A 26,576-nucleotide genomic window follows, 5' to 3' on the forward strand; every position below is an offset into this window, starting at 1 on the left:
TGTATCTTTGAGCTCCAGAATTCCTTTTTGGTTTCTTTTTTTTTTTTTTTTTTAATGTTTATTCACTTATTTTTGAGAGAGAGATAGTGTGAGTAGGGGAGGGGCAGAGAGAGAGGAGACAGAGAATCCCAAGCAAGCTCTGTGCTGCCAGTGCAGAACCCAACGTGGAGCTTCGACCCACAAGGCTGTGAGATCATGACCTGAGCCAAACCAAGAAGTTGGATGCTTAACCAACTGAGCCACCCAGGCTGTGCCCCCCTTTTTTGTTTATTATTTTAGGATTTTCATTTCTCTCTCTTTTTTAAAATGTTTATTTTGAGGGAGCGTGTGCATCTATGCAGGTGGGGGAGGGGCAGAGAGAGGGAGAGAATTCTAGGCAGGCTCCATGCTGTCAGTGCAGAGCCCAACATGGGGCTGGATCTCACTGATCCAAGTCAAGAGTTGATCCAAGTCAAGAGTTGGACACTTCACCGACTGAGCCACCCAGGTGCCCTTGTGTATTTTTTTTTAGTTTTATTATTTTGTAGGCTGTGTGTTGAAGATAAGCCTGAGGTGCAAACTTTCTGTCTTCTTATGTCTTTTCTGAGCCTTTCCTTGGGCTCTGCATTCACTTTCCAGTTTTTCCCATACATTCAGTTGATTTTGAATGTGTTAATCTTTAAGGTGTGGCTCTTTAAAAGAGATAAGCCAAAAATAATGGGGAAGAAAAGAGTCGTGGCTCTTTAAATCTCCTGGAGCTCCCTTCAGCCAGAGGAGCAGGGCTTGTAATACTGGGAGCTGGTGCAACACTGGCTGTCTGTCTCTTTGCACCTCTTTTGTCAGAAGCAGCAATCAGCACAGCCACTCAGCGTTTGTGGACAGTCTTTTTTTGCCTACTCTTACTTTTCTGAAGTGTGTGCAGTCTGCTTTAGGAACGTGTACACAGCTGTCTGCCTATTGTTGGAGTGGGGGATACATAGCTATTACTGTGCTGAGACCTGAAATTGCCCCAAACTGACCACAGTTCACTCCAAGCCTTCCCCTGGAAGTTGTAAGCTTTCAGCAGAATTCACAGTTTTAAAAAAGTTTCATCAGATTCTGCCAATGCGGTTATTGTGTAGGTGGCTGCTTCCTACGCCACCAGCTTCCCAGAATCCTAGATCGTTGACTTTTGAAATCGGGTCTCTTGTAGATCCGTTTTTTTTTTTTTTTTTTTTTTCGACGTTTATTTATTTTTGGGACAGAGAGAGACAGAGCATGAATGGGGGAGGGGCAGAGAGAGAGGGAGACACAGAATCGGAAACAGGCTCCAGGCTCTGAGCCATCAGCCCAGAGCCCGACGCGGGGCTCGAACTCACGGAGCGCGAGATCGTGACCTGGCTGAAGTCGGACGCTTAACCGACTGCGCCACCCAGGCGCCCCGATCCGTTTTATTTTTTAAAGTTCATTTTGAGAGAGAGCTCGCAGATGGGTTTGTGTGGGGGAGGGGCAGAGAGAGAGAATCCCGAGCAGGGTCACACTGACAGTGCAGAGACCAGCGCAGCGCTTGATCCCACAGACCTTGCGATCATGACCTGAGCCAAGATCAAGAGTCAAATGCGTAACCCACTGCGCTACCCAGGCACCCCTCTTATAGATTTGTTTTAAGACAAAGAAGTTTCTTGGGGTGCCTGGGTGGCTCAGTGGGTTAAGCATCTGACTCTTGGTTTCAGCTCAGGTCATGAGCTCATGGTCTGTGAGTTCAAGCCCCATGTCTGGCTTCACGCTGACAGTGCAGAGCCTGCTTTGGATTCTCTCTCTCCTCTCTCTGCCCCTCCCCTGCTCACTCGCGGTATCTCTGTTCTCTCTCAAAATAAATAAACTTTAAGTAAGTAAAGAAGCTTCTTGTGGAACTCTAATTTTGACCAAGATAAATTACACTCCTAAGACAAAGTAACAAGTAATATAGTGCAAAGCCAGTAAAAACGTATAATCCCAAATCATTGAAACTCATGTCGGTAATTGAAATAGACTAATGATATTTTGCTCAAAGTAAATCACTGCTATGAATGAGAATATGCAGGTTTTCTCTTTTAGGTGTATGGTAAAATATACATAGGATTTAACCATTTTAGCCTTTTTTAAGTATGTAGTTCAATTGGATTAAGTACTTTTACGTTGTCATGCCGCCGTCACCACTTTTTCCTCACCCCAAAGTGATACTCTGTACCCATTAAACAATAACTTCCCATTCTCTCCTTTCTCAGCCACAGGTTCTTTTTTGAATTCTGCATATCTAGTTTTCAATGTGATGATTTAGTTCTTTTATCAGTTTGCTCTGTTGGAAGCACCATAAAGTTTTCATTCATAGTTTTCTGTGATATTTGGTATTTGCATAACAGGAATTTATCATTTATAAATGAAGATTCCTTCTTGCTTTCATTAGCGTTCTCAGTTTAGTTTTTTTATCACTTAATTATAGCGAATACAAAAGAGCTTGTGGTAGTCTCTCAGGTGATAGAGAATGTACTTAAATATTTTCAATTAACATTAAGACAAAAGTTTAAAAGATATTTTCACACTTTCTACAAGCATTAGATCTCCAGTGTAAAGAATACAGAGTTAGGTTATTTCCTATAGACCTGGCATAAGGTCATAAGAGTGCAGGTTAACGTAGTAGAATCAGGAGTAGAAAAGGAGGGATAGCTATGTGATGGAGCAGAAAGTATGGCAGTAAATCCAGATGGGAAGGGTTAACAGAGCCAAGGGTGACTCCAGAGACAGAGAGCCTGAGATATCAAGAGACAGATTTTATCAGTAACAGAAGTAGGGAAATATGGTAGACAAGCGAATTTAATACAAAAACGTTTATTGGGTCAACAAGCTAAGTCTCCTGTGCAAGAAGAAGAGATGTGTGGTTGCAGGTATGAGTTAGGAATTACTGATGGAGAAGAGTTGAGATTGATCACTGAGTTCTCTCTAGAATGAGAGAACGGTGTTTAGATCAGCAAGAGCAGGAGTGGTAGGGCTTCTTCTGTAGTTGGAGGCAAGCAGCAGGAACAGTGGAGCGCCCAACATGTCAGATGAGAATCATGATAATCATGCTCCACCACCTAAGGAAGGATGTCTTACGGTGGCAGAAGTCAGCAGTGTAGAACGTAGCAGAACACGAGGGCAGTAAAGGATGACAGAAAGTAAAATAACATTCAGTGTGATCATTAGCTGAAATTTTACTCTTTTTCAAGGAAAATAGAGTTTTGTGTTCTCAATGAAGAAAGATTACAGTATTGTTTAAGGAGATTATGCTATTATTCCTTTGGAATTCCCCTCCCCCCCCCCCTTATTCTTAGATTTCCTGAGACTCTCTTTCTTACTATAAAATGCTCTGTGATACTTCACTTGTTTTTAAAAAAATTTTTTTTTTAATGTTTATTTACTTTTGAGAGAGACAGAGACAGAATGTGACTGGGTTAGGGGCAGAGAGAGAGGGAGACACAGAATCGGAGGCAGGTTCCAGGCTCCGAGCTGTCAGCACAGAGCCCAGCACGGGGCTTGAACTCACGAGCTGTGAGATCCTGACCTGAGTTGAAGTTGGCCACTCAACCGACAGAGCCACCCAGGTGCCCCTACTTTACTTGTTTTAGAAGTTAAAGCTAGCCAGCCAACATTACTTTGTTACTTAATGACATTTACAAAAATAATTCCAGATGTTTTGGGATATCAGGTATTTACTTTGGAGTATTTTAAACATTCCATTATAAACAGACATTTTCATGTTGCAAAGTACTCTTGTTATAGTTTATTTTACAATTGTTTGTAATAGGTAGAAATATGGTAGTATAATTTAATTAGCTTTGTTTTAATTTGAGATTAAAGATTACAGTGTTAGTAGCCATACTGATTTTGAGAAAAATCTTAGGTAGTTTTAGTGAGAAGAAAGTAAGAAAGACAAAATACAAATGGTTTGAAGACATTTGTGGTTATGAGATAAAGCACTTGTTAGTGGTCTCTTCAGTGGAGTAATTATTTGTTACATTTGCTTTTTAGAAAATCCCTTCAAGAAATACATCAATCAGATTCTGGAGAATGGGCTGCTTCAAAAGATCTGAGAGGTCATCTTGGACATTTAGAATCAGAACTTCTTTTTCTAAGCACACTTACTGGCATCAATATAATAAATTACTCCATGAAAACGGAGGACCTAACAAGCACTGAGAATACAGAAAAGAGTAAGCATTTTAATTTGGAAGCGATGTTGAAGTTTACCTCATTACACGTAAGAGATTGGTTGTCATGTCATTGAATTAAGATCCTATGAGGTAGCTATTTGACTATGTGGTGTGGTAAACTTGTTTTGTCAGGTGTCTTTTGAACATCACAGTGTGCATAATACTCTTTTAAAGCTGCCTTAGGTAGGTGTTAAAGAAGACACAGGCTTTGTCATTAAGTATTTTAATAGTCAAGTAAGTGAAAGAACAATAGCATGATTAATTTGCAAATCTTCAGAGTTATTCACTGCTGGCATGAGAGCTGCCTCATCTAAAGTGCTCTACTCCTTGGCCTGTGGCCAAGGTAAATGTTTCAGGAGCTGGACCATTTTCCAGAGGAGGGTTTCTGGTCCAGGTGATTGAGTTCTATTGTCAAGGGTCTGTGATGCACTCACTTATAAAGGGATGTTAATTCAGCTGTGCATTGGATGTGGGGAACTTCGGGCAAGAGTATCATCCTTTAAAGGAAGAATCACTTTTGGAAATGCTTTCTGACTTTCCACTGAAATAAGCCTCATGACAAGGAAGACATTGAGTTGGTCCTCAGAGGGTCTTGGGTAGCACACCTCAGCAGAAGTCTGAAATACATGAGAAATGGGTGATAGAATCCAAGTACTTGAGGTATTTGAAAGGAAGAGATGGAAAACAAGAGGTTAGGCCAGGTATAAGTCTTGCTAGTGCAGAAATCTTAGTCTTCCCATTTTGCGTCTTCCTATGTTGACCTCGTTGTAGAGGTACTTGGTGCAGCCTATTCAGAAGGCTTTTGAATGGGCTTCATACAGTGCTTCCCCCATTGCTGGCTTAGGTTTTAATTTTCTTGGATCTGCCAGCTTAGTTCAACTGTTCTGTGTGATATCTAGCTCATCCATCTGATTTCCAGCTTCCAAAATTAGGTTACTCTCCTTTTTCTTCTTTATCATTGTGGAGTTGTGCTCTTCTAAAAATACCTTTGTTAGCAAGATTAGATGATGTTAAAGTGAAAATAGTGATTATCTCTCGGGGGACGAGTAGCCTGGGAAAGGGCATAAGGGAACTTTATGGCATATTTTAACATTTCTGTATCTTGATCTCAGTGGAAGTTAGATGGGAAACTCATGTTAAAAAAATATTGAGTTGTATACTTAGCAAAATGCACTTTACACATTTAAGTATAAAGTTTTGTAAGGTAACATAACCAAATAGGTAGATTCCATGTACTCTTTTTAACTAGAGTCATATAATGTTGGGGGAAAACCCTATCAGTTATGATTCAAACTTGTGTAGAGTTATACTAGCATGTTTTATTTCTTACCATAATCTTTGGTATAATTGAGATGTAGAAAGTACAAGTTATCTTCAGTTCATCTTTGCAAAGGTAAATCAGTTCGGTGCGTATCTTTCTAGATTTTGCAATGTCAATGCTAACATACAACCTCACATGTATATCCACATGTTATAAATGTTCACAAAAATTAAGAGGTATTTGGAGGAAACTTATTTGCAAATAAAATAATTTTTTTTTTTTTCTGATTTACAGATATAAAGAAAGTTCTGCAGAGACACAGGTTATCAGGAAATTGCCACATGATTACATTTCAACTTGAATTTCAGATTCTGGAAATCCAGGTAAATGAAGGAGTATGTTGTGATAACAGAGATTCTGCTGCTGTGATTAAGCAATTCCCATACCACAGCCTTCAGCAAAGGCTGAACTAAGGAGGAATTCATGAACCAGGGCCCTCTTGTAGTACATTTGTGCAAAGTGATACCATGTCAGAAAAATTTTTACAGTATAAACACCCTGACAACTGCATATGAGAGGGTTGTTGCTGAGGGTATATGGGCTTTATTGGAAGGCAGATAGCAAGATCCTCCTCATCCCTCAGAGCAAGCCCCAAGGTCAGGGGAATAGTTCTGGATGCCTTCATTAGTCCACTGATATACCAGCCATCTATTACTTATTAGTTATCTGCTGTTGTTTAACAAATATCCCCCAAATTTAATGGCTTGAAACAACAAAAAACTGTTTACCTCACCCATTTTCTGTGGATCAGGGATTTGGGAGCAGCTGATTGGGGTGTCCTTGTTCAGGACCTCTCCTGAGGTTGTAGTCATTTGGAACCACAGCCATCTGAAAGCTCAGGGCTGGAGAATTAGACTCCAAGGTGTTTTGTGGTTATGCCAGCAAGTTATATTGGACTGCTAAGACCTGACACAAGAGGAAGATACTTTTGGCTAAGACTTTCACATAAAATCAGGAAGTAGACAGAATGATAGTGTGCAGCATATGGCCAGGGTTGGGCAGAACAAGGTTCAGACACCTTCAAAGTATGGGTCCAAAAAGAGTGGGATCCAGGCGTAATTTCAAGAATTGACTAGGCCTGGGCACAAACTTTGATAGCAGAAAACAGTTCAACTAGTTGGTTTTGTGAACTGGGCCTACTTGGAGTATGTATAAAGGAGGTGAATGGGGAAGGGTGGACAGGCTGTCTTGGCTCAACTCATTGGTAAAGCAGGTTCAGCCCAGGTATCACAACCCAAGTCACATGGACAAGTTGCTGCTTATATTCATGGTTATCTACGAAGACTCCTGATCATTGTCCTCAAGCACAAAAACAGCCCCAAGTTTTCCCCTTTCGTATAGAACAAGGACTGATGTCCGATAATCAGGACCCTGCTTCCTTAAAGTGTCAGATAGTGACCTCCAACTACTCAGGAGTGCCTGCTCCAGTTGTCTGGGTGAGAGGTTTTGCTTCTCAAGAAGTCTTTGCAGTCCATATCCCTGGTTGCTGCCTCTGGTCCCACCAGGCGGAGAAAAGGCTGAAGCATGTCTGGGCTCCTCATCTGATGACAGAGCTCCCACCTCACTCCCACTTCAGAGTATTCCCCCTGCAACACTGCTGAGGTAACTAAGGACATTCACGGTATGTCATTGCCAGGGCTGGTTGAGCAGGATATGGCACAGTTAGGGCATGGGTGATGAGTGGCCTTAGGAGAGGTAAACTTTTCCAGGTTGTCACCAGGCCTTAGGAACGTACAGGGTCACCAAGATGGTATTTTTGTGTTTGTTGCATAACCTCAAAGATTATCTGCCAAAGACTAAAACAGAATGTGGATACAAATGGATTGGTCTCACTTGGGATGGAAAGGCTGTGCCAGGACCCTATGCTTCCTTCTCTTTTGGGTGCCCAGGAACACCTGGGTGTTATCCCATTGCAAAAGGTTGTACAGTCATGCCAACTGAATTCTCTCTCTCTCTTTTTTTAAGTAAGTTTTTAAATTTATTTTTGAGAAAGAGAACATGAACACGAGTTGGGCAGGGGCAGAGAGGGAGGGAGAGAATCCCAAGCAGGCTCCCCACTGTCAGCACAGAGCCCAATTCAGGGCTCAATCTCACGAACTGTGAGATCATGACCTGAGCCAAAATCAAGAGTTGGGTGCTCAGCTGACTGAGCCATCCAGGGGCCCCTGAATTTTTTCTCTTTGGAGCTAATGTGATCCTAAATTCAGAGTAGTGATATTCCACATACTCACCTGCATCCTGGCCTCCATTAATGGACCAGGCCTACAGTCCATGTCAGGTTGGTGGAGTCAGGCCCCAGGTCCATCTCTGTGTCTAAGAAATCTGTAATAGCAGTGTATACACTGCCCAGGAGCGTCCTAGTAGCTTTGGGGTCATTCAGGCTATTTCTGTTATTGTTTATATTGAGAGTAGCAAGATTGTTGGCAAAATTAGGCTCATCCTGGGAGCTTGTCCATAAGTCCAACTGGAAAGAGAAGTTTCCTCCTTAGAATTTGAGGTGAACCAGCTGCTGAGTGGAGCTGTACATTGCAGAATGGCTTGTCCCCAAAGACTGTTTGGCCCGTTCATTAATGGGGCTGTGGCTTAAGAGATAAAATAGACTGCAGTTTTTTTAATTTCTTTTTGTTTTAGTTGCATTTTTTGGTCCCTTAAGCCTCTGAAGGAAAATACCAATGGTAGTTTGATCCCATTATGAGTCAGATCAAGGATGACGTCACAGTTTGGAGATATTTTTTTAGACCATGATTTGCTTCTGAAGAATGGCTGCTGCCTGACCAGAGGCATTCTCAGCATGAACCGGCACTGGGTAACTCCCTTAGTTGTTTGGCTTGCTGGTCCTGGGTGGCTGTATGAGGCAGTATAGACAAGACTGGAGCCATGTGGGCCCTGCTGCAATGGCCATGTTCCCGCCTTCTACTAGGCTGTGGTGGCACCAGCCCATACATAATGTCAATAATGGCATTGAGCTTTGCCATTATTAACGTAATATGTCTTGATATTAAGCTCAGCAGTACTTTTAGCTTCATATTATGATCATCCCATAGTACCAAAGCATGATTGAAAATTTTGTGAGCATTTACTAATGACTTAAATGTGTACTGTTAACTCACATGCTGAATAAATTGGAATTAGTTGAGCTACATATGACAGAAAACTTAATAAAGGTGGATCAAAGTACTACAAGTACTAGAAGTTTCTCTGTTGCTTAAACAAAATTGTAAGGTAAGCTTTCAAGAGCCACATGGTGGCCTTATGAGTATCAGGCTCTGCCATTAGCCTTGTGGCTTCCAAATCATGGTATGGTGATGATTTGAGCACTTTAGGTGTTGGGATGGGGAATGGGCAAACAAGGGCTTACCTTTTCTGTTGAAAGATACTTTCTAGAAGTAACATACATCATTATTACCTACATTCTGTTGGCCAGTAACCTACTGCAGGAGAGACTGGAAATTCAGTCTTTGTTACGCATGGCTGTGAGACCAGTGAAATATTGGTGTTAGAAAGAAGTACAAGTTTTGGGAACTACCAGTAGTTTCTGTCCCATATGCTTTAGGGGATGCAGGGAGGAAAAATCTAAGGAGAGGACAGTTGACATTTGGTAGACAAAGATACACAGGAACTGCTGAATCTCTAAAGAGATACAAGTTGTCATTGTTTACATTTCAGAATAGTAGGGATTTTTTTTTAAGTTTATTTTGAGAGACAGAGCATGCGTGTGTGCAAGTGGGGGAGGGGAAGAGAAAGAAGGAGAGAGAGAGAATCCCAAGCAGGCTCTGCACTGTCAGCGCAGAGCCCAATGTGGGGCTCGAGCTCACAAACCGTGAGGTCATGACCTGAGCTGAAGTTGGATGCTTAACTGACTGAGCCACCCAGGTGCCCCAAAATAGAAGGAGTTTTTGAACTGCTCAATTTTACTTAATTTGCTGCAGACTCTCCCTGGTTATGTTACCAACACTTGGTTTCTCTCTGTGCCTTACCAATTTTATGATTTTTCTTGAGGACCAGACTACTAAGTAAGATGTTGCAAGTAGTCTCAAACAACTCCCGAAAAAGGAAGATTTTAGGAATGAGTCGTATGTAGAAGTAGGGAACAACAGACTATATTTCTTTGTTAAAATTCTAATGTAATGAACTGATGAGAATTTTTAAAAAAACTTTTTATTAATTAATGGTAAATCCTCATATATTCTAGGCCTACTTGTGTAAATATGCCTTTATTTATTTTTGGGACAGAGAGAGACAGAACACGAACGGGGGAGGGTCAGAGAGAGAGGGAGACACAGAATCGGAAACAGGCTCCAGGCTCTGAGCCATCAGCCCAGAGCCCGACGCGGGGCTCGAACTCACGGACCGCGAGATCGTGACCTGGCTGAAGTCGGACGCTTAACCGACTGCGCCACCCAGGCGCCCCTTTATGCCTTTAGAGTAGTAGACCTGCTCTCATAGGAGATGTACATGTAAATTCTGATTGATGGTACCACATTGCCTTCTAAAATGGTTTTACCATTTTACGTGTTCAGATTTTTATAGTTCAGACTTGTAGGGAAGAAAATGGTGAAGACACAGCAGTCTTCTGAATTCTTAAACATTTTTTAAACAAAATTTCCACTAGAGGGAGATATTTAACCATCAGAAAATTGAAAAGTAACCTAAATATTAAAACTACTGTACTTAGTATTGTTATAATAAAATCATAGTAATAGAAGGTAAGAACCATAAGTGACCTTATAAGGTCACTATGACTATTAAGCTCAATGCCCTTATTTTATAGGGAAATACCTCAAGAGAGTTTGAATGATTACCCATGTTGGCACAGCTGTTATTGTCAGCAGTGATTGGAATATACAGTTCCATTCTCCAGAGTTTCTGTCTGGTGTCATAAGACCATCAGAATTAACATGTGTCCATATTCATACTCCATAAAGCATAATAAATCAGATGGGTGTCAGTTTGTAGGAAAAATGGCTAAGTAGGTTTTTGTGACTACTCTTCCTGAAACCCGATGTAATGAACAAAATGATTCCATAGTAGGGAAATTAAAAATTTATTTTTCATGTTTATTTATTTTTGAGAGAGAGATACAGAGTCAGAGCATGAGTGGGGGAGGGGCAGAGAAAGAGGGAGACACAGAATCCAAAGCAGGCTCAAGGCTTTGAGCTGTCAGCACAGAGTCCGATGCGGGCCCAAATTCACAAACTGCGAGATCATGACCTGAGTTGAAGTCGGATGCCCCACCAACTGAGCCACCCAGGTGCCCCTAAAATAGACTGTTACGAATACAAGTTATATGTAAGTGTCATGGTAACTACAAACCAAAACTTACAGTAGATACACAAAAGATAATGGGAAAGGGATCTAAGTGTACCATTAAAGAAAGTCAGTAAGCCACAAAAAAAGAGTAGCAGAAGAAGAACAGAGGAAATACGAAACAGCCAGAAAATAACAAATGACAATAAGCACATGCAAAATTAATACTTTAAATGTGAAGTAACTAAATCCTCTAATCGAAACCATAGAGTGGCTGAATGGATTAAAAAAAAAAAAAACCAAGACCCATCTATACATTGCCTACAAGAGTCTCACTTCAAACATAAGGACAAACATACACTGAAAGTGGAGGGATGGATGGGAAAAGATATTCCATGTAAATGGAAACCAAAAGAAAGCTGGGGTACCTATACTTTGGTTAGACAAAATAGACTTAAACATTTTTTTTTAAATATTTATTTTTGAGAGAGAAAGAATGTGGGGGGGGGGCAGACAGAGAGAGAAGAGAGAGAGAGAGAGGAGACACAGAATCTGAGGTAGGGTTCAAACTCACAGACCATGAGATCATGACCTGAGCTGAAGTGCTTAACCAACTGAGCCACCCAGACACCCCTAGACAAAATAGACTTTTAAACAAAGACTATCATTAGAGACAAAGCAGAGCATTATGTAACAACAAAGGGGTTGGTTGGTACAACGTGAGAATATAACATTTATAAATATCTGTGCACCCAAAAATAGGAGCACCTAAATATATAACAAATACTAAAAGACCTAATGGGAGAAATGGACAGCGGTACAGTAATGGTAGTAGACCTTAATACCCCACATCAATGGATAGGTCATCCAGGCAGAAAATCACTAAGGAAACATGGGCTTTAAAATGACAGGTTAGACCAGATGCACTTAACATATACATACAGAGCATTCCATTCACAAACAAGAAAATACAGTCTTCTCAAGTGCACATGTACCATTCTCCAGGATAGATCATGTCTTTGGCCACAAGACAAGTCTTGACAGTTTAAGAAGATTAATATCAAGCATCTTTTCTGACGACAGTTGCAAGAAGAAAACTGGAAAATGCACAAACATGTGGAGATTAAATAACATGCTACTAAAATATTGACAGGTTAATGAAGAAATTAAATGAGAAATAATGAAATACCTCCTGACAAAGGAAAATAAAAATATAACATACTGAAGTTCTGGGATGCAGCAAGAGCAGTTCTAAAAGGGAAGTTCATAGCTATGAATTTATACCTCAAGAAACAAGAAAAATTTCAAAAAACCTGTCTTAACACCTCAGTGAACTAGAAAACAAAAACAAGTAGAGCCCAAAGTTGGAAGGAAATAACAAAGCTCAGAGCAGAAATAAGTGAAATAGAATCTGAAAAGGCAGTAGAAAAGACCAGTGAAACCAAGAGCTGTTTTCTTTGAAAGATAAACAATTACAGGCGAACCTTTAGCTAGACTCAACAAGAAAAAAGAGAGGGAACTCAAAATCAGAAGTGAAAGAGACATTACAGTTGATATCACAAAACTAGGAAAGATAATAAGAATACAATTGTATGCTAACATATTGGACCACCTAAAAGACATGAATCAATTCCTAGAGACTTATACAGCCTTCCAAGACTGACCCAAGAAGAAATCTGAAGAGACTGGTTACTAGTAAGATTAAATCAGTAATTGAAAACCTTCCAGCAAACAAAAATCTAGGACCAAATAGCTTCACTAGAGAATTCTACCCAACATTCAAAGAAGACTTAATACCAATCCTTCTCTAATAGTTACAAAAATATAGAAGAAGAAAGAAGACCCATACATTCACTTTAGAGGCCTGTGTTACCCTGATACCAAAACCAGACGAGGATACCACAAGAAAAGAAAATTACATGCCAATATTGCCAATGAACATAGATGCAAAAACCCTCAACAAAATATTAACAAACTAAGTTCAACAATACGGTAAGAGGATTATACACCTTGATTAAGTGGGATTAAATCCAGGAGTGCAGGAGTGGTTTAACATTTGCAGCAATTACTGTGATATATCACATTAACAAAATGAAGGATAAAAATCATATGATTATCTCAATAGATGCAGGAAAAGTATATGAGAAAATTCAGCATCCCTTTTTTTTTTTAATGTTTATTTTTTTGACAGAGAGACAGAGCATGAGTGGGGGAGGGTCAGAGAGAGAGGGAGTCACAGATTTCGAAGCAGCTCCAGGCTCTGAGCTGTCAGCACAGAGCCTGACACGGAGCTCAAAGTCACGACCTATGAGATCATGACCTGAACTGAAGTCAGATGCCCAACCAACTAAGCCACCCAGGCGCCCCTCAACATCGCTTTTTTTATATTAATGCCCAAGAAATAGGTATAGAGGGAGCATACTTCAACCTAATAAAGGCAATTTATGACCATCCCACATTACACTCAATGGTGAGGAGATGAAAGAATTTCCTCTAAGATGAGGAACAGGGTTTTTACCCTTGCCACTTTTATTTAGCGTAGTATTGAAAGTCCTACCCAGAGCAATTAGGGAAAAAGAAGAAATAAAAGGCATTCACATTGGAAAGGAAGAAGTAAAACTATCACTATTTGCAGATGATATGATATTCTGTATAGAAAACCTTAAACAGGGGTGCCTGGCTGCCTCAGTCAGAGGAATGTGCAACTCCTGATCTCAGGGACATGAGTTCAAGACCCATGTGGAGATTATTGCAAGCAAGCAAGCAAGCGAGAATGAACTTAAAAATAAATCTAGATAACCCTGAAGAATCCACCAAGAAGTTATTAGAACTTATAAATGGTAAAGCTGCAAGATACAAAATCAATATACAAAAATCTGTTCTTTTTCTGTACACTAATAATGCACTATAAGAGAAATTATTTAATTACCTCAAAAAGATTGAAATACCTACAGGAGGTCAAAAACCTGGTCATTGTAAACAATAAGACATTGACAAGAGAAATTGAAGGCACAAATAAATGGATAGATATTCTGTGCTCATGGATTAGAAGAGTTAATATTTTTTAGATGTCCACAGTACTGAAAGGAATCTACAGATTCAACTACAATCCCTATCAAAAGTCCTACGGCAGGTTTCACAGAAATAGAAAATAGAATTCTAAAATGTGTATGGAACCGCCGAAGATCCCTAATAGACAGTTGACTCTTACGAAAGGAAAAAACCTGGAGGCATCATGATTCCTGACTTCAAGGTGTATTACAAAAGCTACAGTAATTAAAACAATATGGTATTGGCATATAAAGATTAATGGAACTGAATTGAGAACCTGGAACTAAACCCACACATATGTGGTAAATTAATTTACGATAGTCAAGAATATACAATGGGGAAAGGACTGTCTGTTCACTAAATGGTGTTCAGAAATGTGGAGAGCCACATGCAAAAGAATGAAACTGAACCTCTGTTTTATACCATACACAAAAAATTAACCCAAAATGGACCAAATGCTTGAATGTAAGACCAGAAACCATAAGTATCCTAGAAGAAAACATAGGCAGTGAACTCCTTGACATGTCCCAGTGTTGATTTTTTTGTTTGATACCAAAAAGCAAAAACAACAAAAGCAAAAATCAAGAAGTGTGACTACATGAAACTAAAAAATTTCCCTGTAGCAAAGGAAACCATCAGCAGAATGAAAAGTTAACCCTTGGAATAGGAGAAGATATTTCCAAATCCTATATCGGATGGGGTTCATCTCCAGTATATATAAAGACCTGCTATAAGTCAGTTGCAAAATAACCAAACAATTTGGTTTAAAAATGGGCAGAGGATCTGAATGGACATTTTTTCAAAAAGACATACAGATTGCCAAACAGGTATATGAAAAAAATCAGAGAATAGAAATCAAAACCACAATGAAATATCACCTAACCCCTGTTAGGATGGCTATTATAAAAAAGACAAGAAGTAAGTATTGGCCAGGATGTGGAGGAAGGGGAACTCTTGCGTATTATTGACTCTTGGTAGAAATGTAAATTTGTACAGTCATTATAGAAAAGAGTATGGAATTCCTTCAAAAATTAAAAACAGAATTACCACATGATCCAGCAATTCCACTTCTGGGTATTTATCTGAAGGAAACAAAAACACTAAAAAAGACATCTGGGGTGCCTGGGTGGCTCAGTCTGTTAAGCATACAACTCTTGATATAAATCTTGATATAAATAAATAAGGAGGGGCCTGTAAATCATAGGCTTTATAGTGAGGTAAGGTTTATTTGCCTTTCCTAATGGGTGAAAGGCCAAAATCCAACACACACCCACACATATTCAAGCAAAAGACAAGATGTGCCTCTGAGGTTTTTTAAAATATTTAAAACCGGTCAAATGAGATAATAATTCACATATCAAATAATTCATCCATTTAAAATATACAGTAAATTTTAGTATATTCAGAGTTGTACAACCATCACCACATCAATTTTAGAACATTTTTATCACCTCAAAAGGAAACCCCTTACTTTTTATCATCCCTCAGTCCCTCTTCTTCTGCCCAGACCTGCACAACAGCTAATCTGTTTTCTATCTTTATGGGTTTGTGTATTTTGGACAGTTTGTTGAAATGGAATCATGTAATATGCTATCTTTTTGACTGGCTCCTTTCACTCAAGATAGTATTTTCAAGGTTTGTGCATATAGTAGGTATCATTACTTCATTTCCTTTTTTTGATTGAATATATTCCATTGTATGAATATATCAAATTTAGTTACTCATTTATTAAGTGATGGGCATTTGGGCTATTTTCACCTTTTTACTACTGTTAGTGTTACTGTAAACATTCGTGTGTAAGCTTATAAGTAGGCATATGTTTTCATTTTTCTTAGGTGTATGTCTAACAATAGAATTGTTGGGTCAAATGGAATGACCAGGTCATGACTAATGATGCTGGCCATTATTTCATGTGCTTTCTGCCCATTTGTATGTCTTTGAAGAAATATCTGTTGAGATCCTTTGCTCCTAACAATTCCCACTGTATCCTCAGGCAGCTAAAAAACTAAACAGAGATTACAAGCCCTCAATATCCATTTCTCCAGCAGCTCAAAATACAGAGACACATCAGGTAGTGCCCAGATAAATGGGGAAGTGTCAAGAAGTAACCACTCACTGTTTTCTTAGGAAATATTAGAAATTGTTAGATCTACTCCTGTGAACACGTAGTAGTCCCAGAATAGAGCACAAATATGGTGCCATGTTTTATTATCTTCATTTAGGACATATGCAAACGTACTGTCATGAGATGAATTAATAAGAAAATGGGGATAAGTTCACTTTGAAAGAATTAGTCCAGGACATAAATACAAGAACACACTATATAAAACCTGCTCTATCAAATGAAGCATTTATAGAAAATTGAGTAAGAGGAAAGAGAACTGAGAGAAAGAAAGTGATTATAGTGCTGAGAACTATATTTGGAGTAACCAGGAGGTAAATATGGAGGGCACTATTGAGGAAAATCACCTGTAAGAACAAGTGAAAAGAACAATCTGGAAGACCACAAATGGTCAATATATGCTTTTTGCAAAAACAAGTGAAAGACAAATGATAGGCAACTATATAATAGAGCAAAATTTACTAGAGTAAAGGAGAAAACCCGAGTTTACAGATCAAAATATGTTTTTGTAATAGGTAGCCATAAGTCTTTGTCTTCATTTCTTACTGTTTTAGGATAGATTCTTGAAGTCATACTGCTGGTATAGAGAATATGTGTATTGAAAAAAATTTTTTTGAACATTTATTCATTTTTGAGAGACAGTGTGTGAGTGGGGGAGGGGCAGAGAGAGAGGGAGACAAAGAATCTGAAGCAGGCTCCAGGTCCTGAGCTGTTAGCACAGAGCCCGATGCAGGGCTCAAACTCACAGACCATGAGATCATGACCTGAGCTGAAGTTAGTCACCCAACTGACTGAGCCACCCAGGTGCCCCGAGAATATGCGTATTTTAAAGTATGTATTGTCAAAATGATTTCATAGGTAAAAGTGTTATCTCATTGGTTTAATTTACATTTGTCTTTTTACTAGTGAGAGTGAATACTTTTTTCCATGTTAATTGTCTAATACATTTCAGTTTTTAATTCATGTCTTTCACATTTTTCTTTTCAGTTTTCATTTCTCCTTGTCATGTTTATTGTAAAAATTTTTTGTCAGGTTATTCTTTCACTTTTAGTTATAAAGTCATTTTTTAATATAAATATTTTGAGTTTCTGGCACGCCTGGGTGGCTTGGTTGAGCACCTGAGTTCGCCTCTTTGAGTTCGGCTCAGGTCATGATCTCACAGTCATGTGATCGAGCCCCCTGTGGAGCCCACTTAGGATTCTCTCCCTCTCTCTCTCTCTGCCTCTCCCCCATCCATGTGCTCGCTTTCTCTCTCTCTCAGAAATAAAGTTTTAAAAATATCAAGTGTTCTGTGTGATTATATTTGCTTTTTTTTCCTGTTGTGGCTTTTTAAAATTACCTTTTCCTATTGCTTGGTGGTATTTCATTTTGTATTTTTTAAAATAATTTTTGTCTCTTTATTTAAATGTTTTCTGTGATCTGATGTATAAACTTTTTTTAAATTTTAGAATAAGGAGAGTTTATCTTCTGTTATTACTGACCTCAACATAATAATGGAGCCCACCGAATATTCAGAATTAAGTGAATTTGTGTCTAGGTAAGATATTACAAATTTTTATTTTTTTAGGGGTTGTTTTCACTCTACAGTTTTAAGTTTACTCCCTTTTTTTTTTAACTATGTGCTAGGCTTTAAAATGTGAGGAAGAACAGATACAATCTTTGATACTCATGGAGGTTATAGCCTATTGGTGAACTCATAAGTTAATTATGGAAATAAATCTAAAATTGTGGTTGCACTCAGTGCTACAGAGGAGAGTTACGTAATGCCTGTTGAAGCATACATCAGGAATTTGACTTTTTTTAAAAATTTTTTTTCAACGTTTATTTATTTTTGGGACAGAGAGAGACAGAACATGAACGGGGGAGGGTCAGAGAGAGAGGGAGACACAGAATCAGAAACAGGCTCCAGGCTCTGAGCCATCAGCCCAGAGCCTGATGCGGGGCTCGAACTCACGGAGCGCGAGATCGTGACCTGGCTGAAGTCGGATGCTTAACCGACTGCGCCACCCAGGCGCCCCAGGAATTTGACTTTTAAGAAGAACATGGAATCATTTCCTGAAAATTGAGCTGACATCTGAATAATGTGTAGGTGTAACCTAACAAAGAGGTCCTAGACAGAGCAGTTGTACATAGGCACTATGCAAAGAGGAAGCATGCCGTCTGTGAGCAACTGACAAGAGCAGGGTGTGAGCCGGAGAGTGTGTTCTGAGATGAGGCTGTCAAGTACGTAAGGTCCACACTGCATGGAGTTTGGTACGAGGAGTTTGATCATCGTCCGGAGACCAGCATAAAGCTACTAAAGCAGAGCCTGGAGAGTGTGTGACATCCTAGAAAGAACTATTGTGGATGCCACAGGGAGAAGGGATTGACGGTGGATAGTAGTAGGTACAGCTTGGTCAGTGATTAGCCTATGAAAATGCCGAAGACATTTGTAGGTTGGACTAGCATAATGGTAGCTGAGGTAGAGTGCTGGATGGGTTTAGATTTGGGGAATATTTAGGAAGCACAATTATTGGCCGAATGGGAGGGATCAGGAGTCCTTGATGGTGATTGCATTTGTTGAGATAGAGAAAGTTGAAAGAGAATCATGGTAGGTGAGGTTGTGACTTCAGGTTGGACATGTTGAGTATCTGTGAAGCACAGCAGTAAAAATAGGAAGTAGGCAGCTCAGAAGAGTTGGAGGCAGGAGATAGAGCCCCAGAGTTTTCTGCCAGTGGGTAGAAGTTAAAGCCTTGAACTTCAGGAGATTGGAGGAGGGACTAGAAGTGGACCTTGTGGTGGAGAGAGGATCCTACCTAGACAGAGATTGGACGGGGAACAACTGTGTGGGAGGGAGACCAGGAATATATTGTTGACCACTGACAACTGGGGTGGCCGCTCTTCTCCGACATCATTGAAGATGTTCTTTAGTCTCTTCTGGATCACGTGGGTCCTGACAAGAAGTCTGCTGTAAGGGTTAATTTAGGGGCTGGGGCTGCCTTCAAACCTTTCTCTTAATTTTGTTTTTCCCCAGTTTGACAGTATTATTTCTAAGGTGTGTTAGTGTGAAAATTCCCATCCACATCTTTTCAAATCTTCTGTTTTCTGTGCTTCTCTTGCAGTGCTAATTGCACATATATTAAGCCATTTGGTATATCACCTCAGGGATTGGGTGCTTCTATGTCTTTTACTCTTTGTTTTTTCTTTGCATTTTAGTTTGGGTAATTTCTGTTATCCTATCTTCAAGTTCACAGATTCTTTCCTCAGCTGAAGTCCCACCTACCAGTGAGCCCTTTGAAGGAATTCTTCACTTCTAATGTCATGTTTTTTTACCTCTGGCATTTTCAATTTGACCCTTAATTTTTCTGTCTACTGAAAGTCCCCATTTGTTAATGCATTTGTACAACTTTTTCCATTAGATCTTTTAATTTATTAATTATGGCTATTTTTCTCTTTAGTGTTTTGCTTTGGAAGTTTTCATATATATGTAAAAATAATAGAATAATTAACCTGCACCTACACATTAGGCATCAACAATTATTGATATTTTGCTAATCTTATTTCATCTGTTACACATATTTTTAAAGTTTTAATTTTGAAATAATTGTAATTCACAGAAAATTGTAAAAAACAAAACAAAACCAGTATCCAAGGAGATTCTACATACCCTTCATTCAGCCTCTGACAATGATAACATGTTACAGAGTATACTCTTCACATCCAGAAAATTGACATTAGTAAAATTCACAGAGCTTTTTCAGATTTTATCGGTTTTACAATCACTTGTTTGTTCTATGCAATTTTATCACCTCTGTAGCTTCATGAAACCACTACCTTCAAGATTCAAGACTCTTTCATGTATCTTTGTACTAGCTCTTTTTTCCCTCATTTTTTTTATTGTGATAAAATACATATACCATAAAACTTACTTTCTTAATCCTTTTTAAGGGTTCAGTTATAGTATTAAATACATACATGACGTATTTAACTTAGGTGCACCGCCATCTATCTTTTTTTTTTTTTTTTTTTTTTTTTGATGTTTACTTTTGAGAGGGAGAGAGAGACAGAGTGCAAGTGGGGGAGGGACAGAGAGAGGAAGACATAGAATCCAAAGCAGGCTCCAGCCTCCAAGCTGTCAGCACAGAGCCCACTCAGAGCCCAGCACGGGACTCAAACTCACAAACTGCGAGATCGTGACCTAAGCTAAAATCAAGAGTCAGAAGCTCAACCTACCTACCCCCAGGCACCCCACCACCATCTATGTCATGACACTTTTCATGTTTTAAAACTGAAACTCTTTGTGCATTAAACAGTAGCTTCCCATCTTCCCCTCCATTCGTATTTCTGTCTCTGTGACTTTTAATCATGGTTATTTTAATGTCCCTGTCTCATAGTGCCAACATCTGTATCATCTTGGAGCCTGATTCTGCTACTTCTGGGGTCTTTTTTCATGAATTTTTGTATGTCAGCATTTTTTTTTTTTTTTTAATGATATGTTGTGGAAAAACAGAGACTGAACCAAATAGTATTTATGCTCAGAAATGGGTACGTTTATCATGCTACTAGTGTGGCGTCAATTCAGAGTGGTCAGCAGTTGAGCTGGTTTGGGATTTTTACTGTTTCCGTCATCAGTAGGCTTCAAATCACCACGTCACATAGGTTTCAGATTCTTCCATCTGTGAACTCAAATTCAAGGTCTGTTTTTCCTTATGCTTAGAATGTGGTTTTGGGAGCTGGAGGCTTCTTCTCTGTGTTCCAGATCCACTCAGCTTTCTGCCTTTCTAAGGGGAACCTTTCTCCATGTGCTTGACGCTCCCCAGTAGTAGTTGTTGATGCTTATTACTTGGTGCCAGGCTTGTGGTGGGCACAACGGGAGTTCTCTGTTTTCAGGGTCCATCCTCAGTATTGGACAGTCCTGTGTACCTGCACCTCAGGGGTTGGGCTCCCCAGTGTTCCTGCTCCTCCTGCCCAGTAGAGCCAAGCCCGCCTGGATCTGGGGTTGGTCTTGGCCAGGAGAGACTTCCATGTTCCTCTTGCAGGGTTATCAGATGAATGCTTGGTGTTAGTGTAGGATCCTGGGCCCAGTGGGTTTCCTGCCCCTCCCATGGAATGGGGTTTTTGCCCTCTTCCTGAAGCAGTGGATCTTTGTCTTGGTAACAGGAGTGTTTTCTGTCCATCTCCCAACGTTAGATGAGTTTGACTTGTGCTCCTCCCTTGGAAGCAAGAGATTTTTTCTTCCATTGCTTTGTTGCCCTTTTTTCAGCATTTCAGGGTTTTTGGTTTCCATCAAAGAAGAGTTCTGGCTTCACTTTGTTCCTGGCACTGCCTGTGCCAGAGGCAGGGAGCTCTCTCTGACATGACCCTGGTTTTTCTGGTGGTGTCCCTTTGTGTCTGGGGTTCCAACCTGTTCCAAAATGACACTCTATCCCGTATTTGTTGTTAAGAATTTGTCAAAATTTGGGGCACCTGGTTGTCTCGGTTGAGCATCCAACTCTTGATTTCGGCTCAGGTCATAATCTCACAGTTCGTGATTTCAAGCCCCACATGGGGCTCTATGCCAATGGTGTAGAGCCTGCTTCAGATTCTCTCTCTCTGCCCTTCCCCTGCATGCACGTGCTCGCTCTCTCTCTCTCTCTCTCTCTCTCCCCCCCCTCTCTTTTTCTATATCAAAAAAAAAAAAAAAAAAAAACAGAAAAGAAAAAAAAACAGGAAAAAACTTAACAACAAAAAAAGAACTTATGAAATTTTAGCTGATTTCTTGTTACCCACTTGAATAGGGACTGCTTTCCTCTCCTAAGTTGACCCAAGAGCGAACAGTTTGTGTCATGTCTTTGCTTTGAGGAAGAAAAATTTATTGGTTGCCTTGTGGCTTTGGGTGTCTAATAGACTCAAGAAATGTTATGATTTTATAGATCCAGATTTGTTTGATGATATGTGTGGATGGTCTTCTCTGTAGCTGTTTACATCCCTAGTAGAATCAGAGCTCTTTCCATTATTTTCTCTGATTCTCATTCCAGAGTTTGGGACATGGTCTCTGTTCACCTTCTGTATCTGTTTTACCCTTTCTCTATACTTTCTATTTCTTTGTATCTTTGTGCTTACTCCTGATTATTCCTCAGATCTGTATTTCAGTTCAGCAATTATTTCTTCATTTTCTGACTAATCTGCTTTTAAACCCCCCTCTACTAAATTTGCAGTTTCATGGACAGTACTTGTCATTTGTGAAAGTTCTGTGTCTTTTTACATTTTCCTGTCTTTTTAAAAATAAAGACTTTAGGACCACCTGGGTGGCTCAGTTGGTTATGGGTCTCACTCTTGGTTTTGGCTCAGGTCATGATCTCATGGTTCTTGAGTTCAAGCCCTGCATTGGGCTTTGTGCTGACAGTGTGGAGTCTGCTTGGGATTCTCTCTGTCTGCCTCTCCCCTGCTCATGTTGGTGTGTGCACACATGCTTTCTTCATGTATATATAACATAAATATATATTTATTAAAATTATATATAAATATATTTAAAACATACTTATATATTTATAATAAATATAAATATGTTATAAATGTATATTTATGTGTAAACATTCTTAAATTTATATAATAAACATATACCATATGCATTATATACATTTGTATGTATATTTAAAGTATTTACTTTGAGATAGAAAGTGTGAGTAGGGGAGGGGCAGAGAGAGAGCAAGATAGAGAATCCCAAGCAGGCTCTGCACTGTTAGTGCAAAGCCCAGTGTGGGGCTAGAACTCACGAAAGGTGAGAACATGACCTGAACCAAAGTAGGATTCTTTTTTTGTTTTAATTTTTTTTAATGCTTATTTATTTTTGAGACAGAGACAGAGCATGAACGGGGGAGGGTCAGAGAGAGGGAGACACAGAATTTGAAACAGGCTCCAGGCTCTGAGCTGTCAGCACAGAGCCTGACGCGGGGCTCGAACTCAACGGACCGCGAGATCACAACCTGAGCTGAAGTCGGACACTTAACCGACTGAGCCACCCAGGCACCCCCAAAGTCAGATTCTTAACTGACTAAGCCACCCAGGCACCCTTACATTTTAGGCCATTTAGAATGGGCCTAGGGGTGCCTGGGTGGCTCAATCAGTTGAGCATTCTACTCTTGGCTTTGGGCTCAGGTCATGATCTCACTGTCATGGGATCAATCCCCATGTCGGGCCCTATGTGCTAGGTGTGGAACCTGCTTGGGCTTCTCTCTCTCCCTGTCTCTGTGTCCTTCCCTCTCTCCTTCTCTTTTATACCCAAAATAAGTAAACAAACATTAAAAATTTAAAAAAAAGCAAACAGCCAAGATGTTTTCCCAGAGGTTTGTGCTATTTTGCATTCACACCAGCAATGTATGAGAGTTCTGGTTTCTCTACATGCTCTCCATCATGTGCTGTTTGTGTATATTTGATTTTAGCCATTCTAGTGGGAGTGTAGTGCATCTCATTTTCCTGATGGTTGATACTGTGAGCATCTTTACATGTGCTTTATTGCTGTCTGTTCATCCTCTTTGGTGAAGTTTATGTTCATGTCTTCCACTCATGGCTTCGTTGGGTTGTTTCCTTACTGTTGTTTTGAGAGTTCTTTGTGTATTCTCTGTACAAGTCCTTTGTCATATATGCAATTTTCAAATATTTTCTCCCATTCTGTAACTTGTCTTTTCATTTTCTTTTCCCCCTTTTTTTTTCTTATTTAAGAATTTATTTTTAAGTGATCCCTACACCCAATATGGGGCTTAAACTCACAACCCCTGGGATCAAGAGTCACATGCTCTTCTGAGCCAGCCAGGCACCCCTTGTCTTCTCATTTTCATAACAGTATCTTTCAAAGAGCAAAATTTTTTTATTTTAAGAAGACAGTTAATCTTTTTTTTCTTTTATATGTTTTTGATATGATGTCTGTGACTTTTGTTTAACCTCAGGTCATGAAGATTTTCATCAAAATTAAAAAAAAAATTATACTTTTACATTTTATGTTTAGATCTATGAATCATTTACATTTAATGTAATCATTGATATTTTTTGATTGAGGTCTACCCATTTAGTTATTTGTTTCATTGTTCTTCTGTTTGCTTTTCATGCATTTTCTGGATGATTTGAATATTTTAAATTTTTTTTTTTTTTTTTTTTTAATTTTTTTTTTTCAACGTTTATTTATTTTTGGGACAGAGAGAGACAGAGCATGAACGGGGGAGGGGCAGAGAGAGAGGGAGACACAGAATCGGAAACAGGCTCCAGGCTCTGAGCCATCAGCCCAGAGCCCGACGCGGGGCTCGAACTCACGGACCGCGAGATCGTGACCTGGCTGAAGTCGGACGCTTAACCGACTGCGCCACCCAGGCGCCCCAAATTTTTTTAATTAAGTAAACTCTATCCCCAATTTGGGGCTTGAACTCATGACCCTGAGATCAAGGGTCACATGATCTATCAACTGAACCAGTCAGGCAACCCTATTTGAATACTTTAAAAAATATTCCATTGTAATTTAATTTTTTGCTATGTTTATTATATATTACATAAATATATATATATTTCTCCTTTGCTTCTGGACCTCCAATTGTATGAATGTAAAAGCTTTTGGCATTGTCTCACATGTCTATGAGGCTCTGTAATCTTTTTTCGGTTTTTCCTTCTGTGTTATTCAGATTGAATGGTTTCTGTGTGCTTGCCACCATGATGATATTGAACAGCTCCTTCACCACAGAAATCCTGCATATTCTTCCTTTATAGTCACACCTTTCACCCACCCTTCAACCCCTGGCAAAACCTGCTCTGATCACTAGGGTTTTGCCTCTTACAAAATGTGAAATAAATGAAATTCCATAGAGACTGGCCTCTTTACTTAGCTAAAGTAAATGAACTGAGATTCACCCGTTTTTTCATTTCTTGAGTAGTATTCCGTGTACTGGTACTAGTGTGTTTACCCTTTTACCCATCGGAGGACATTTGGGTGATTTCCAGGTTTTGGTGATTATGAATAGAGCTGCTGTAAACATTGATTCGAGGTTTTTGTGTGATGTAAGTTTTTTCTCCAGGGTAGATAACTAGAAAGGAGTTGCTGGATCATATGATTACAACATGTTTAAATTTATAATAAACTGGCACAGTGTTTTCCAAGGTGACCATACCATGTTGCATTCTCACCAGCAATATGTGAGAGTGACTGATAATATTTTAGTGAATAATTAACTTCTGATGTCCATCTGATTTTAGACCTAATAAAACTTTAGAATTTTTATCCTCCATTTCTCTTTATGTTTTGCTTTGTCCTTAAGAAAAAGACACTTTGAGTTATTTTACTTTTCTGACTATTCTAGTTCAGACTGAAATGTGTCACTGCCAACATTTTGTGAAAGAAATCCATAACATCTGTTTAACGTTTAGTGAAGTTTGGGCCTGGGAAAAATAGATAAATTACAGTCACTCTTACAACTTGTAGAGCCAACAGTGCACAATGTTGTTCTTTCTGTAATGGAAGAGTGTGTAATGGAGTGTCCTTTGTAGAGACGTGAATGGGGGTGAAGAGTTGTGATTTAGTCCACTTTTCCATACAGTTCCGTGTTAAATTAATGTCAGAGGTCAGGCTCTCTTCTCTCCCTCTGTCTCTTGAGTGTCTGGTGTCTGTAGTCTGTGTGTGTTTAAACCTGGGCTGTTGCATTTTTAAGATTTTTTTTTCTTGGCTCCCTTCCTCATCACATGATTAAGAGCTTAGTTTTGCTCACTTGTTTGATGGAGATTAAAAAATATCACTTTGGCCTGTGTAATCTCTAATGAAGGAACTGCCGCTCTTTATAGGCCGGTATTCTTCATAGTGTAATTTGTTCTCTCAGACATTAAAAAGGTATTAGTAACGGATACTAGAGTAAGATTAACACTTAATCTCCAGTGTTCCCTGTAAAATAGATGCTTATGTAACTGTGTGTTAATGCATCTGTTCTTTTATTTTCATTTTCTGTGTCTCTGTTTTTTTGTTCCTTAGTTCCCATTTTCTGATTTCTTTTGGACTATTTAAATATTTTTTTACTATTCCATTTTAATTTTATCTACTGACTTTTTGGCTATATCTGGGTTTTTGTTATTTTTGTTATTTAATTACTGGCTGCTACAGGGCTTGCAGCATTCATAATCTAACTTTCAACGCTCTAGTTAGATTTAATACTTTGCCACTGCAAGTGCAACCTGGAAGGCTTGTAACCATATACGTTCCTTTCTTCTATGCTCTGTATTGTGGTTTTCACAGGAATTATGTTCATATGTATACACTGAAGACCCCCATCAACTAGTGTTGAGATTTTTTACCGTTGACCACCATACATAATTTGAAGAACTTAAGAGAAGACGAACACTTTTGTTGTATTTACCCAAATTTCTACCATTTCTGCTGCTCCTCCTGGTGGAACCTTTTTAGAACACATTGCATGTATTATGGCTCTGGTATACATTTCTGAGGATAGTGATAGTCCCTTGTATGTTCATAACACAGTAATCGACTTCATAAGCTGACATTGATATAAAACTTTTACCTAATTTGCCACCTGTATTTCCATTGGTTAGTTCATCTAATGATGACCTTCTCTGCATTTACTTTTCCGGTGCATTACCTGAACCAGTCTAGTATCAAGTATCGCATGTAATTGTCACGACCTTTTAGATTCCCTTTAATTTG

At 39.3% G+C, this 26,576-nt stretch overlaps 1 protein-coding gene across 5 annotated transcripts in view; it reads left to right on the forward strand.

The window, feature by feature from the left end:
* Positions 1 to 26,576, forward strand: part of LOC123593251 (centromere protein P) — a 237,672-nt gene that overhangs the window by 21,586 nt on the left and 189,510 nt on the right. For all 5 annotated transcript variants that reach the window (XM_045468863.1, XM_045468864.1, XM_045468865.1 and 2 more), the window contains exons 2-4: positions 4,006 to 4,187; positions 5,743 to 5,831; positions 17,377 to 17,465. In XM_045468863.1, coding sequence (XP_045324819.1) covers positions 4,006 to 4,187; positions 5,743 to 5,831; positions 17,377 to 17,465 — 360 coding nt within the window. The remainder of the gene's footprint in view (positions 1 to 4,005; positions 4,188 to 5,742; positions 5,832 to 17,376; positions 17,466 to 26,576) is intronic.

The sequence above is a fragment of the Leopardus geoffroyi genome, chromosome D4 (assembly GCF_018350155.1).
Source record: "Leopardus geoffroyi isolate Oge1 chromosome D4, O.geoffroyi_Oge1_pat1.0, whole genome shotgun sequence".
Classification (NCBI taxonomy): Eukaryota; Metazoa; Chordata; class Mammalia; order Carnivora; family Felidae; genus Leopardus; species Leopardus geoffroyi.